This window comes from Microtus pennsylvanicus, chromosome 13, assembly GCF_037038515.1.
Source record: "Microtus pennsylvanicus isolate mMicPen1 chromosome 13, mMicPen1.hap1, whole genome shotgun sequence".
Classification (NCBI taxonomy): domain Eukaryota; kingdom Metazoa; phylum Chordata; class Mammalia; order Rodentia; family Cricetidae; genus Microtus; species Microtus pennsylvanicus.
Window position 1 is genome coordinate 38,012,399 of NC_134591.1, and position 14,109 is coordinate 38,026,507.

A 14,109-nucleotide genomic window follows, 5' to 3' on the forward strand; every position below is an offset into this window, starting at 1 on the left:
TCTTGCCCTGCTTAAGTAGCTTGAGATTAAAAACAAGTTGAGAAATGGTAATTGAATTTAATTCTCTGATTTAAAACAGGTTGGAGCAAGGCGGGGAGGGGGAACACCGAGGTACTGAGCAGAGGGATTGAAGGCCCTGAATGGCTTAGGCAAACACACTCCAAACAGCCTGTTTTCCCCCCTCTCAGAGTAGGCAGTGGAAATAGTATCAGAACATTGCTAAATTCAGTTTAGTGCTTCTCTTTGACTGGGTTGTTGAGTCTTTTTCAGGTTTAATGCACTTTATTTTTATGTATGTATGTATGTATGTATGTATATATTTATTGATGGTTTTTCAAGACAGGGTTTCTCTGTAGCTTTTGAGTCTGTCCTGGAACTAGCTCTTATAGACCAGGCTGGCCTCGAACTCACAGAGATCTGCCTGCCTCTGCCTCACGAGCTCTGGGATTAATGGCATGTGTCACCACTGCCCAGCTTAATGCAGTTTATTGTTAATGCAGGTATAAACTGGGACATCGAGTGCTGGATGAAAGGGGACTTGACCTTATTCACTTGTCACATGGAGCCATTGCTTAAGAACCCCCTCAAGAATTATGACTCTAAGGTCCATCTTTTATATGATCTGTGAGTACCGATGAGATTAATCTGGCTAGTCATATGACATGATTTGTTTAAAGCACAGATGTAGGTTATGAACCCCTCCCCACCCCTGCACTTTCTTTGCAGCTGTGCACATTATACAAAGTTGTTTGTATGCTTTTACATCCATCTCCCCCATTAGGTTCCCCCTTTCTCTTCCTGTATATTTAGGTGTGGAGACGCTGCAGATGTGGATGGACATACAGTCTAAAAGAAGTGTGAACATTGTCCTCTGTGTGAGCTGGCTAATGCATTTATTATAGGAATTACCCTAATGTTCTTTCCAACACCTCCCTATCCACTTGCTAACTGAGAGAGGTTGTTCACTGTGTATAAACTGCATTGAAAACATTGCCAACATGAATGACTTAAAACGACTCGATATTGTCTTTAGGAAGATTTTAAATGGATGGGCAGCAGTTGGAGACCTGTCAGAAGGGCTGAGGTTTTATTGAGGGCCTGATATAATGAAGAAGATGAAGAGATGCCTACTTTCTAATGACCTGGTGAATTCACAAAGCCAGCAGAACTCAGATGCACCATGGCAGGAGGACTTGGGGTTTATAGGCTGCCACCCTGAAGGAGACTCCTTCTGTGGTGGGTGGCTGGATTAAAGATGTTCCAGGAAAATACCCAAATTGAAAGAGCTGACAATGCTTCGGTAATGAAAGGGGACAAGGAAGAAAGTGAAGGATCTAGTTTCCAGTTTATATGGATTGATTAAACCATCATAAGAACACTAGATGTTTTTGTAAGCTATTTTAGAGATTCTGTAAGGGTGTAAGGTGCCTAAGATAAACTTCCATCCTTAAAAATATCTATACAGTAAGAGGTGAAAGATAGAGAGAAGTGACGTGAAAAGCCAACTTCTGGGCAGGGCACAGACACTGCAATCACGAACTCACAGCACCTGTGGTTGCCTGCACTGGGCCTGCTCAAGACTGGCTCTGTCCATAATCATTCATGGATATGGGAGAGCTTGTTGGGGCTCTACTCAATGTTTTAGTCACTTTTTTATTTCTTTGATAAAACATCCTGGCCAAAGCAATTCATAAAGAAACAGAGTTTAATTGGGCTTATGGTTTCAGAGGCTTAGGATGGAAGAGAGAAGGGATGGCAGCACAAACAGCTGAGAGCTCACATCTCAAAATGCAAAGTTGGCAATAGAGAGCACAGGGGGAATGGTGCAAGTCTTTTGACACCTCAAAGCCAACCCCTAGTGGCATACTTCCTCCTACTAAGCCACGCCTCCTAATCCTTCCCAAACAGTTCCACCAACTGGGAGCCAAGTATTCAGAGATATGTGTCTACGGCGGCCATTCTCACTCAAACTACCACATCCTCTATGCTGAACTAAGAGCTGCAGATGGATTCTGGGAGAGGAAGGGTCATTGTCTTTGCTTACGTAGCCATTGGTGATCCTGCCAGGTCCAAATCGACAGTTCAAAACCCATGATGGCCCTGGTTAAGCTCAATGGGTCACAACGCAAAATAAAAAGAGTTGACTATAGGAAAAGGATTTGTGGGGGAGGGATAGGGGTTGGCAGAAGGGAGTTAAGAAAGGGTAGAGCGAGAGCAATCAGAATGTTTTACACACATGTATGGAAGTGTCAAGAGACTAATCATTGACTATGTATTAAAAACTCAAAAGTATTATTCAGCGTTTCTCCCTCAAACCAATGACACAAGTTCTATTATAGTTTTTTTTTAATTACTAATTTTCCATTTTTGCCTTAAGTCTCATTTATGTGGCTCCAGCTACTGAAATTTGCAAACAGTCCTTTTTAGTAGCAGAGAGACAAATACTTGTTATCTGGTCCAGGTGTTTTGAAAGCATCTGCCTATGACTAAACACAGCTGTCCCATCTTTGGTTCAGAAGGCAGGTGGTAAAGGAACACCTGCTCTTAAAGCACAGCAGAAGTTCCAGAGCTAAGAACCCAAAGTCCAGCAGCAAGTACTGGTGATAAAAGGAAGAATGAATGTTTGTGAGGCCTCTAGTCCACGCCATATTTACTTACTGGCTTTACCAAAAATGTGTACTTTGTTGAGTGGAATTAAAGTTGTGTTTACCCTCATGACCATGTGAGCTATTAGGTACATTCAGCCCTTCTGTGGTCTCAGTCAGGGGCTAAAATGATTGGTATGGCCATTCCTTTGACATGTATCATTCTGCTTGTATGACAAAAGGAGAATTATTTTTTAATGATTGAATAAAAAGTTCTAGACTTAAGAAATCTGAAGCTATAATTTAGGTAAGGTTTAGTTGATTTCTTTGAGTCATTCTGGCCAAAAGGGACCACTGATCTGACAATTAATTCTAAATCCAAGTAAGAACCCACACTTAATCTACTGACTTGTAAGTATTTTATTAGCTCTTCCTATACATCTGATAGCAGGAAGCCTTTATACTGACTGTCTTATACATTCCCAACCTTTGGCAATTCATCTGTGAGCCACAGGCAATGGGCCTTCATTTCTGTTAGTTCAACATGCACAAATCATTAATGTGGTGGTTTGAAGGAAAATGGCCCTCAGAGGAGTGACAGTGTTAGGAAGTGTGGCCTTAATGGAGAAAGTGTGTCACTATGGGGTGGGCTTTGAGGTCTCTTTTCTCAAGCTTCACTCAGTGTGACAGTCAGTTGACCTCCTGTTGCCTGCAAGATGTAGCACGCTCGGCTCCAGCACCATGTCTGCCTGCACACTGCCATGTTCTCCTTCATGGACATAAAGGACTGAACCTCTGAAACTGTAAGCGAGCCACCCTCAATTAAATGTTTTCTTTATAAGAGTTGCCATGGTCATGGTGTCTCCTCACTGCAATAGAAAACCCCCAACTAAGACAATGAAGTTGTTTATCATCATATACATATACTTAAGGAGATATATTATGTGATCATCTCAATTGATGCAGGAAAGGCCTTTGACAAAGTTCAGCATCTCTTTATGGATGAAAGCCTTGAAGACATCAGGAATAAAAAGAAAGTACTTTAACATAAAGACCTTATGAGAAAGACCTGTAGTGCAGTTCTCTCTCTCTCTCTCTCTCTCTCTCTCTCTCTCTCTCTCTCTCTCTCTCTCTCTCTCTTTATATTATTTATACATGTGTTTGTAGGTCATGAGTCTAGAAAAGGGATCATGAGAAGAGAGGAAGATATCTTAATGGAGGCATAAAACATGATGATGAAATACACATACTTGGGAAGCAAAAGTGGAGAACTAACCCAGATAGAGAGAGAACCAGCTCTGGGAGTGAGAAGCACATAGGAGAAGTAGAGAAGGAAATTACCGAGAACAAAGTGTGAGGAGACATATGTATGAAGAACCTGCAGTGAATCCCAGTCCTTAGTGTTGTTACCTAAACAGTTCATTAAGAAGAAAAGAAAATCTCAAAAAAGATGTAAAAATGAATGCCATGGGAACAACTATATGTAGAGTTATCTTCCTTTCCATAATAGGCGATCAGTTCACCGCGACCTTGGACTCTGCACGCTTTACAAAGGGAGAAAGCTGTTGATGGCAGTTGTCCTTCTACAGAAGTGCACCCAGTGACGCATGATTCCCTTCTGTGCTCTATCTAACGTGTCTGAAAATAACCAATGAGAGTCAGAGTGGCACGGGTGGTGCCTGCTCCTGCATGGCTAAGTTGAGCATATTCCTTTATCTTTAGTACATGCATAAGATACAGTTTTAGAAATACTATGTCTTCACCTCTGTCTCTGCCTTTATTGGTAACTAATAATTGCCACGAAAAAAAAAAACACTGAAGTAACAGATTTGACTGAGTCCTTGTCCCTAAGACAAACAACCTCACCAGACACATGTGAAAACCATAGTTAGAGTCTAGCTAATTCTCCGTTTGGGGCAGGCTGGAGGGAGAACCAGCTAGCCAAATCTAGCAGATTTCAAAAACACTGGGTGTGCTGGTTCAATTTTTGTCAACTTGACACAAATCTCAACTGAGGAACTGCCTCTATCAGACTGGCCTGTATACATGTCTGTAGAGCATTTTCTTGATTGCTGGTTTATGTAAGAGGGTCCAGGCCCCCGTGGACAGTGCTATTCTTGGCAGGTGGGCCTGGGTTGTGTAGCGATCAAGCCAATGAGCAGCTTTTCTCGGTGGTTTCTGCTTCAAGTTCCTATGTTGCGCTCCCAAGGTGTCTTTCCCCCATGATGGACAGGAACCTAGAAGCCGAATAAACCCTTTCTCCCTCAAGGTGTTTTTAATCACAGCAATAGAAAAGCAGACTAGAGTCATGGGGAGAGTGATCATGGCTGTCAGTGGAAAGTACTTCTGAAGGACAGGTGGATAAATCCCTGGCCTCTTTCTAGTTGTTAGGGCATTGAATCTTAACCTTGCTTGCTCAGCCTCCATTGGCATTTGCTGTTTGTGAGCATAATCTGCCAGGATTTCCAGACCTTCAATTTGTGTTATATTTTATGTACGCTATGTCCAGGGCCATCCTTCTGTGTATGTGTGTGTGTGGTAGGGTGGGGCATTGGAAAATAGTCTACTCAGAGCTGAAACTCTGTGAGTTATCTTTGCCCATGGCTAGGAATTAATTTTAGTGTTGGGTCATAAAATGGAGGTTGCATTTATGGATGGGAAGCTCTTTGCTTCTTTCACCAGTAGGGATGTCTACTTCTCAGATGCTTATGCCCAGAAAGGTAGTTTCTGCTTAAATGATGTGGGGTTGGAAGCCAGAGAGAATATATGTTGTATTATATCTAGATACTGATTCCAGGCTGTTGGTTTTGATTGAGTGTCATTCCCGGATTTTTGGCTTCTAGAACGAATTCTGTTCTGAAGACTACTGCAACATCTCTGAATGCTTTGGCAATGCTCTTATGCACAATGCTTTATGCAGCATTATTTTATGGCCAAGTTCCTTATTCAGAAATGCTGGTACTTGCTTTAAGACAGTAGTTAAATGTATCTTTTTATTTTAAGGAAATCACCATTTTGTTCCATCAAAATTCACAAGCGAAATCGTTCAAAGGCTTCCATGTGTGAAAAAAGTGTGTTTTTCCAGGAGCTAAAATTTGATGTTTAAAAAGGATTTAAAAACCCTATAAATATGTCCTCAAATGGACAGCATTGTTTGAGCTCAGTTATTAATGTTTGTCTGAGAACCTGAAGGAGAGATACTCTAACAAATGTAATATGCTGGGACTGCTTTAGACATTTATTTTTGACCAGGGAGGAAGTTCTTCCTTTCCTTTGTAAGGTCCCTACTGTGAGCCTCATGTTATGAGTGTGTGGAAATAGTGTTCACAACGGGATTTCCCTTTGTTATGTAAGGAGACTTTTCTTGGCGAAGCTATACACACTGCTAATCACTCCAGATAGGGAGCCCACGACAGACCAAAGTAAGGATACCATCAAAGTCCACCTTGGTGAACCAATGAGTTTTATTGGGGTCACATGCAGGAATATGGGGGGGAGTTAATTACAGGAAAAGAAATGACAAAAACAGACGCACCACCAAAGCCCACCCCAGTATGTGTGACAGCGCAGCAAAGTCAGGGACTTGGAAAACACTGCACACCTGCAGGCAGCTCAACAGGTTGTTTGCAGTGACTCAGTTGATCTAAACCCCTTTTAGTCATCAGTCTGGCTGATTTCTCTTTCTTACTGTTTACTCTGGGAGGGAGGGCAGGACCTAGTAAACTAGTCAGTTTCAGGGACTTCCTGAAGCTATTTGAGTTGTCTACCTTCTGGCTTAAGGAACTTTTCTGCAGGATGTTTCCGTCTGGTAGGAAAGCCCTACAGAATACCTTTCATTGTGGAGCTGACAAGGTGTTGTAAAAACATAAAATGCTGCAGCCAAGTTTGGAATTGTGGACATGTAATAAAAAGAGGCACACATGAAATTAAGAGGGAGTGGAGAGCATTTGCGAATGCCCACGGCACAGACGACAGAGCTGAAGACTGAAGGCTTGAGCTAGGAAGCCAGTGAACACAGGAGCAGTGTCCAGGTCATGTCAAGAAGAGTTGCCTGCCAAGTCACGCTGGGAAGTGACTTTGGACCTTCCTGGCTACTAAAGGCAGCTTCACTTTTTCCACTCCCAGGTTTTCGATCAACATTTGGTGATTTCAAAATCCACACACATGAGCTTCAGAGCCTTGAACGGCTTCACTGTTCTTCCTGACCCCGCCTACTGTACCTGTTGTCACATGCATTCTCCAGACTTTGTCAACACTTATAAACCTGCTTTTCCTAGAAACTCAATACGAAGAATTCCACACCTTGACCAGCTTTCCTCCCAGCCATGCTAGTCCCGTTCCTCTGTAGCTTCAGGAATGATGCCTCATGAGTCTTGGCTTCTCGTCTCATTCTTTGTGACCTCCCTTCTTTGTCTCCTTTGTGAAAGATACCCATGTCTTTCCCTGAGTTTTCCCTGGCAGGTCACTTCACTGTGTTTGTGTCCAATATTGACGTAAGTCAGTCTTCATTATCTCCATTTCTGCCTGGAAGTGCCTGACCCCAGATTACCCAAAGGACTGGTGGGGAGGCTTTGGATGTTGCTTCACCCAGGAGAAGTAGACAAGATTTTTCAAGGAAAGTTACCCAGAGTCACTAGGCTTTTGCTACCTCACTGACCCTACCACAGTTTTCAGATTTATTCAAAAAGCGGATAAGCCCTCTCACTTCTGTTTTTCCTCAGATGCCATTTCTTGACTTTAACTTATTTCTGGAGAGACTAGATATTACATAATTCCCATGTCCTAGTAGTTAGACAGATTTTTATTAGCTGGTAGGACAATGAGGATGGATCTGTCCCTCATGGACTTTGGGCCCTACCTCCTATTCTTCTGGTAATGTAAGAAAGGAAGACCCTCCTTAGCATTTAAATTCTTTATTGAAAAGTGAAAGTATCTAGGCTCTATGGAGGCCCACTAATACAAAACTTTTTTTGTCAGAAGAACAGAATCGAAATTCTACCTCTTGGCCTGGGGGGTGACGTGACCTTCTAAATGACCTTCTTCAAAGAGTTACTATAGTTGTCCTGTCAATCACTGGACCAGTAACCTACTCTTCACTCACTTAGACCTTGTCAGAAACCTGTTTCCCCGACAGACTTGTGAGGTGAGGGGCAGACTAATTAGCCTCTTAGTGAGATAGTCTGTCTTACCCAGAAGCCCCTTCACCACTCAGTGGTTTATGGAGCTGCTGCCTGTTCACTTTTCTGAGTTACTCAGAAAAATCATAACTTCTTATTTTCTTTCCATTTTGGATGCTGGCTAAACCCTAAGCATGCTCTCCCTGGCATTCTGGGTTTTCCCGATTTTCTCCATCTTCCACCACACAGCTGCTTGTCGACATCCAAATGGTTGCCTCCCTCTCTTCCTCTTTTTTATCTCACCCCTCCAGGTAGCTGCTGAGGAGTGCAGCCTTCCTGCCCTGGTGCTTTTCTCTCAAATTCCACCAAAATTATCCTTGAGCTTCCTTCTGAGGGGCGTTGGCCAGGGAGGGTGGTCCATTTGGTCATGGGTGTTGCTCCCATTGGTAATGCAGGTGCAGAGGGCCAGGAAGCAAACTGCTTCTTAAGAGGAGGAAATATTAGAAAATCAAGCATGAGCTGGTGAGAAGCTAGCTGATCTCATACTTGGGAAGACCTTGGGGTAGTTCAAATCTATCTTTACATTAATTTATTTGTGTTTATGTGTATACACATGTGTGGGTGAGTGTGTCACGGCACGGCCATGGCCAGAGAACTTGCAGGGGTCAGTTCTCTTTTTCATGGGTCCCAGAAATCAAACTCAGGCCATCAGGTTGACGACAGGTGCCATCTATTAGGGTCAGGGGTGAGGGTTTTTTTTGTTTGTTTGTTTGTTTGTTTTCCGACTTGGAGATGTTGACGAACAGCGAGTATTTACTGAGGGTTCTTTGACTAGCTCCATCTTTCAAATGATATAGCCAACTGTCTGCCAGACTTGGGCATATGCACGTTTTTGTTTTGAGTTATGGGGCATTGTTGTCATTACCGGGGTGTCCCCAGCTGAGAAGGCAACACCAGTGGCTTGGTAGAGGGCACAGAGATGAACCACTCAGGAGATGACTTCAGGGAACATCATCTACTTTATTGCACGGGAATCAAAGCAGGCTCTAAATTGCCCGAGCTGTTTATGATGGGAGAAGTTTCCAGAATGCAGCACAGGACTGGGAAACTTGGGCAGCACCTGGCGATATTGCTGAATTGAGGTGACAGAGAGAGGGATGCAGAGGATGTGAGGGGACTCATATCCATGGGTAAAGTGCTTGAACCCGGACATGGTCAGTGTGGACTCCTGAGCTGAATATCAGCCTCCTCATGATGCCGGATATGAAGAACTTGGAGAAGAGAAAATTGATTGCCAAGGGCTGTAATCTAGATAATCAACGGAATATATGCATATATATGTACATATTATATATAATTTTTTGTTGTTATTTAGACAGGGTTTCTCTGTGTAGAACTGGCTGTACTAGAACTTGCTCTGCAGACCAGAGTAGCCTCAAACTCACAGAGATCCGCCTGCCTCTGCCTCCCAAGTGCTGGGACTAAAGGTGTGCACCACTACTGCCCTGGTTGGGGTACCATTTTTTTCAGCTCATGGTATGAAACTTCAAATAGTCAATTTGCAAAGCTAATGTTGGTGAAGTTACTCTTCAAGAGCTCTAAACTGGGGTTGGCTGTCATCTTTCCTAAATTAAAACCTCAGGTGCCACATATGGTGGTATTTCATACCAGTTTAGCATAGACCTGGCTTAGAGAATGCTAGTAATTTTATAGAGAAATTTCCTGGGAAGAAAAGAATAACTGTATCAGAGGATCGAAAGTGCCTCCTATGAACCATGTCTGGCTGTTAGCAACAAATTTTGAGCTCTAAATACTTATGTCTCTACCTAGAAAATTTTGCACAAGGTAAGTCTTGTAAATAAGCCAGATTTAAAATCAATCTGACAGATGTTTTTGCATCATTATTCATTTTCAAGTAAAGCTTGTTCATATATCTAAGAATTAAACAGATTGTAGCAACCTGTGTGTGCGCGCGCATGCTTGTGTGTGTGTGTGTGTGTGTGTGTGTGTGTGTGTGTGTGTGTGGAGAGAGGGGTCAGAGTGCAGCAGTCCTCACGTTCCACCTCGTTTTGGGGCAGGGTGTCCTGTTCGTTGCTGACAAACCAGGCTAGCTAGTCTGAGAGCTTCTGGGGAGTCTCCTGCTTCTTCTTCCATTTTGCACTCAGAGTACTGCTCACAATCACATCCAGCTTTTAAGTGGGTTGAGTTCCAAATATGGTCCCTATGATTGTGTAGCAAACACTACCCACCGAGCCATCTCTTCAGTCCCCCTCTTCTTCACGCTGTGCTTAATTCTTAGATGTAGGAATAAACTTTACTTGAAAGCAAATAAGAACTAAATAAGCAGCGCGTTACATATTTGAGTCTACTTTCTCATTGCCCTGTGAGAAATTCTGCAGCTCTTGGTGAACATTGTCCTTCTATGTGAGGGATGGCTTGTTTTGCACAATTTGACACTGCTAAATGTTGGCTTGCTGCAAAGTGAACTTACTATGGTTAGCGTGTGGAGGACCAGTCCCGCAACATGGGTCAAGTTGGTTGACAGCGTTGTTCAGCTCTTAATCCCGAATCATTTTGTCTACTTGCTACATTCATTATTAGAGAATGGTTAAATTTTCCACCAGTAACTATTACTAAGCCTATTTTTGCCTGTTATTAGATAAATACTTATTATGTACTTTTAGTGACCCCTCTTCACAATTTTTTTTGTTATGAATGATCCTCTTTATCATGGTAAATAATTATTGCCCTGAATTCAACTTTCTTGACGTCAGTGTAGCCATTCAGCTTTATTTTGATTTGTCTTGGAATAGCATATCTTTTTCTAATGCTCTCTGTTAGTAAATTTGCATTTTAATGTTAAAATTGATTTCTTATGAGAGGTTTGTAATTGGGTCTTTTTTTTTCTTCCCACTTTGCTACTGACTGCCTTCTAAGTGAAGGCTATTTGCATTTAATGACACTAACTCTATTCCCAAGCCTCTGTTTATTTTCTCATCTCATTATTGCTTGTCCTTTTCTTTTCTCCATTTTCTTTCTCAAAGACAGGGTTTCAAAGACAGGGTTTCTCCATGTAGCTCTGATTTGCTCTGTAGACCAGGCTGACCTCAGACTCAGATCTATCAGCCTTCAAGTGCTGGGGTTAGAGGTGTGTACTACCACTGCCTGGCTACTTTCCTCCATTCTTGTAGGTTATACATACATACGTGTGTGTGTGTATACACACACATATATAAAACCTTATATATATATAATATATGTATTTTGTGTATATTAATGTGTTGCCCACATGATGTCTGTGTGAGGGTGTTGGATCCCCTGGAACTGGAGTTACAGAGAGTCGTGAGCTGCCATGTGAGTGCTGGGGATTGAACCCAGGTCCCCTGAAAGAGCAGCCAGTGCTTTTAACTGCCGAGTCATCTCTCTAGTCCCTCTTTTAAGTTATGTTTTATGATTCCATTTAATCTTCTTTATTGACTAATTATTTTTAGTGGCTTTTGAATTAGGACATGTCTTAGCATCTAAGTGACCGAATACCACTTTGTACGTCATGTGACATTTCAGTTGACCACTCCCAGCTCCCCCAAGTTAGGTTGATAATGTCACATACTTTAGTCTAGTATCCCCACCCCCATGCTCACATTTGGCTCTTGTATTTCAATGCAGGCCTGAAGTCACAGATGATTTGTCCCGGGCTCCCTCGAGAGACAGTTTTCAGGCCGTGCAGTGCAACTGCAGTGTTCGGGGCTGTGACTGCGATGTGCCAGTGCCAAGAGCCCAACTCAACCACTCTCTTCTGATGTATTTGGAAATGACAGCTGCTGGTGTCACTTTTCAGTCCCCTCTGCTGTCCGTGCAGCCCTCACTTGTCGGTAAGTTGTCCTTCAGAACGACAATGGCTCTTACAAACAAATCAGTCACGCGAAGGGGTTGAAAGGTTGCTTATGGGTTAAAGGTTGTCACTGGCTTCCATCACTTTGAACAATACTGGAAATCACGGGAAATGTAGTACTGGGGATTCACAGGCAGCTTCTTCTTGTGTTCACAGTCCTAGATGTCTCTAACCTTAGCACCGAAGTGATCCTTTGAAGCAGCCGTGGCCTCTGTATGTCTTGGATTTAGTGGATGGATATGTATTATTTGACTCTGTTTACATCTTGGATAACTATTTCTGGAAATTATTAGAAGCATTTTTACCTGACTTTATTCCTCCAAGAAATCTGTCTTAGGAGTCATGTGTGCAAAGATTATTATAGGGGCTGGAGATGCCATGGGGAGCAGGGCAGGGTTTCTATTCACACAGCAGGCCTGATCAGTGGCAGCAAGTGCTGGGCTGGATATAGGAGAACCAGGGGAAAATGTTTTTAATATATTTTAAAATGAGCGTATAATGGTAGAAGATAGGAAATGTGAACTCACTTGCGATTGTGTATAATTGCACCCCTCTTTGTTTTTTTTTAATTTTTGTGTTGTTTTTGGTCCTGGGAACTCAATAACATTTATGTGGCATTTAGTGTTTAATCACCCTGCTTACAATAACCTAAACTTGTAATAAGGCACAAAAAATAAGTGTCAGTAGGTTTGAATAAATGAAAAGACAAAAAAAAAACCCAAACAAAAAAACTTTCTCTAAATTCCTGAACAGATGAGATGCATGAGAACTAAGTGAATTTTGGTTGAAAATACAGTTCAAACCAGTAAATTTGTTATTGTAATAGTAATTTCTACAAGCTCAGAAATTCCTATTAATTGTATAAACCTTGTAAACATAGAGTGTTCAAAGAACAAATATATATATATACATATATATTACCATTTATACACACTTCTAATTTGCAATATATATGCTATTCACTATTTTTAACATCTCGGGGATATAACTTGAAGACTGGCTCAGCATTTGAAAGCTCTGACTCTTGCAGAGGTCTCACATTCCCAGCCCTCACACAACAGCTCAGAACTCCCTGTAACTCCAGCTCCTGGTGTGTGGGGGTCCAATGTCACCTCCCGGCTTCCTAGGGTGCTTGAATGTTTGTGCATGCATGTGCACACAAGCACACACACACATAATATTAAATACATTTTATACAACAATGAAAGTATGACTTTGTGATAAACCTCTTGAGCTTCAGAAGTTAAACATTTTCAATAATCTACTGCACTGTGACTTTTAATGGCTGTTTGAATTTCCTTTATGCTATGAACCATCATTTATTAACGCAATCTTTACCTGTAAGATATTTAAATTGCTTCTTGCATATTTGAAAGGTTTTCATAACGGTTGACATAATCAAGTACTTCTGTATGCACATACACATACAGATGTTAATAAGCACGTGTACTTTTAGACTCAGAAATCATTTACCTCGTTAAAGTCCCCGTTAAGCTAAGAGACCCCACTCCTATGTCGAGAGACAGCCAGGGCCTTACAGTGGTCCATTTATTACACGGGAGTGTCTGTTCTGAGCTGAGGGGGTGTGTTTGGATGGGTATTTTACATGGACAGATATGCTGGATTTTACCCAGATCTGTGCATTTTCTGAGCAGTGTTCTGCATTCTGCTGTTGTCCTCGTGGCCAGTGAAAGCAGGTGCAGTGACTGCATCTCGGCAGAGGCTCCATGTAAGTTTGAAACTTACCAGGCAAAGTGAACTTAGGCAGACGTTTTATAGAAGGGAAATCGCATTTATCAAAACAACTCCACTTACTGGTTTATAGTCTTTCCCACACAGGGGAAAGAAACCAAGACAGTGGTTTGCTGTGCCAAGTGTGGTACAGAGGAAGGGCCCACCATATATCTCTGCTTTAACTCTGGAATTAGCCCTCAAATGATGTAAGTTTTTTAAGTATCTGAAAGGCAAGCTTTGCTGGCAATTCATTTCAACCACATTTTACTCGGATATGGTTGCTGTGAAAACTGCCTGGGTTACAAGTCTTTTTTCCCCGTTTCCCCTTCAGTGAAGCCTGATCCACCGATAGGTTTGCATATGGAAATCACAGATGATGGTAATTTAAAGATTTCTTGGGACAGCCCAACAGAGGCCCAGTTTCCACTTCAATATCAAGTGAAATATTCAGAGAATTCTACAGTTACAAGAGAGGTAAGTATATTTTGGTAAAGAAAGTGAGACTTTGGGAAGCGATTAAAGATCCTTAAGTCTTGCAGAAATTACCCTTGCCTGCTAAATAAGCCTGTGCTTTCTAGTGAGGACTGAATTATATTGAATATTACATATTGAGATAATTTATATATACTACGGAAAGTCCAGTTATGAAACTGGACTTTCATCGGTAGAGTGCGGATGTACATTGCATCCTCCCATTTTCGTTGCTCAGTGTGTTAATCAGCACCCACTCTTGCTTATGCTGATGTGTGTTTTGAGTGCCTGTCTGTCGCCAGGGGCTATT

General features: G+C 42.1%; 1 protein-coding gene across 2 annotated transcripts in view; it reads left to right on the top strand.

Annotated features, from left to right (window-relative positions):
* Lepr (leptin receptor) overlaps window positions 1-14,109 on the top strand; it is a 77,667-nt gene that overhangs the window by 28,724 nt on the left and 34,834 nt on the right. For both annotated transcript variants that reach the window (XR_012907392.1, XM_075944570.1), the window contains exons 4-6: window positions 501-624; window positions 11,369-11,574; window positions 13,660-13,802. Coding sequence is in view for 1 of the 2 variants with exons in the window: in XM_075944570.1 (XP_075800685.1) it covers window positions 501-624; window positions 11,369-11,574; window positions 13,660-13,802 (473 nt within the window). In the remaining variant the exon portion in view is untranslated. The remainder of the gene's footprint in view (window positions 1-500; window positions 625-11,368; window positions 11,575-13,659; window positions 13,803-14,109) is intronic.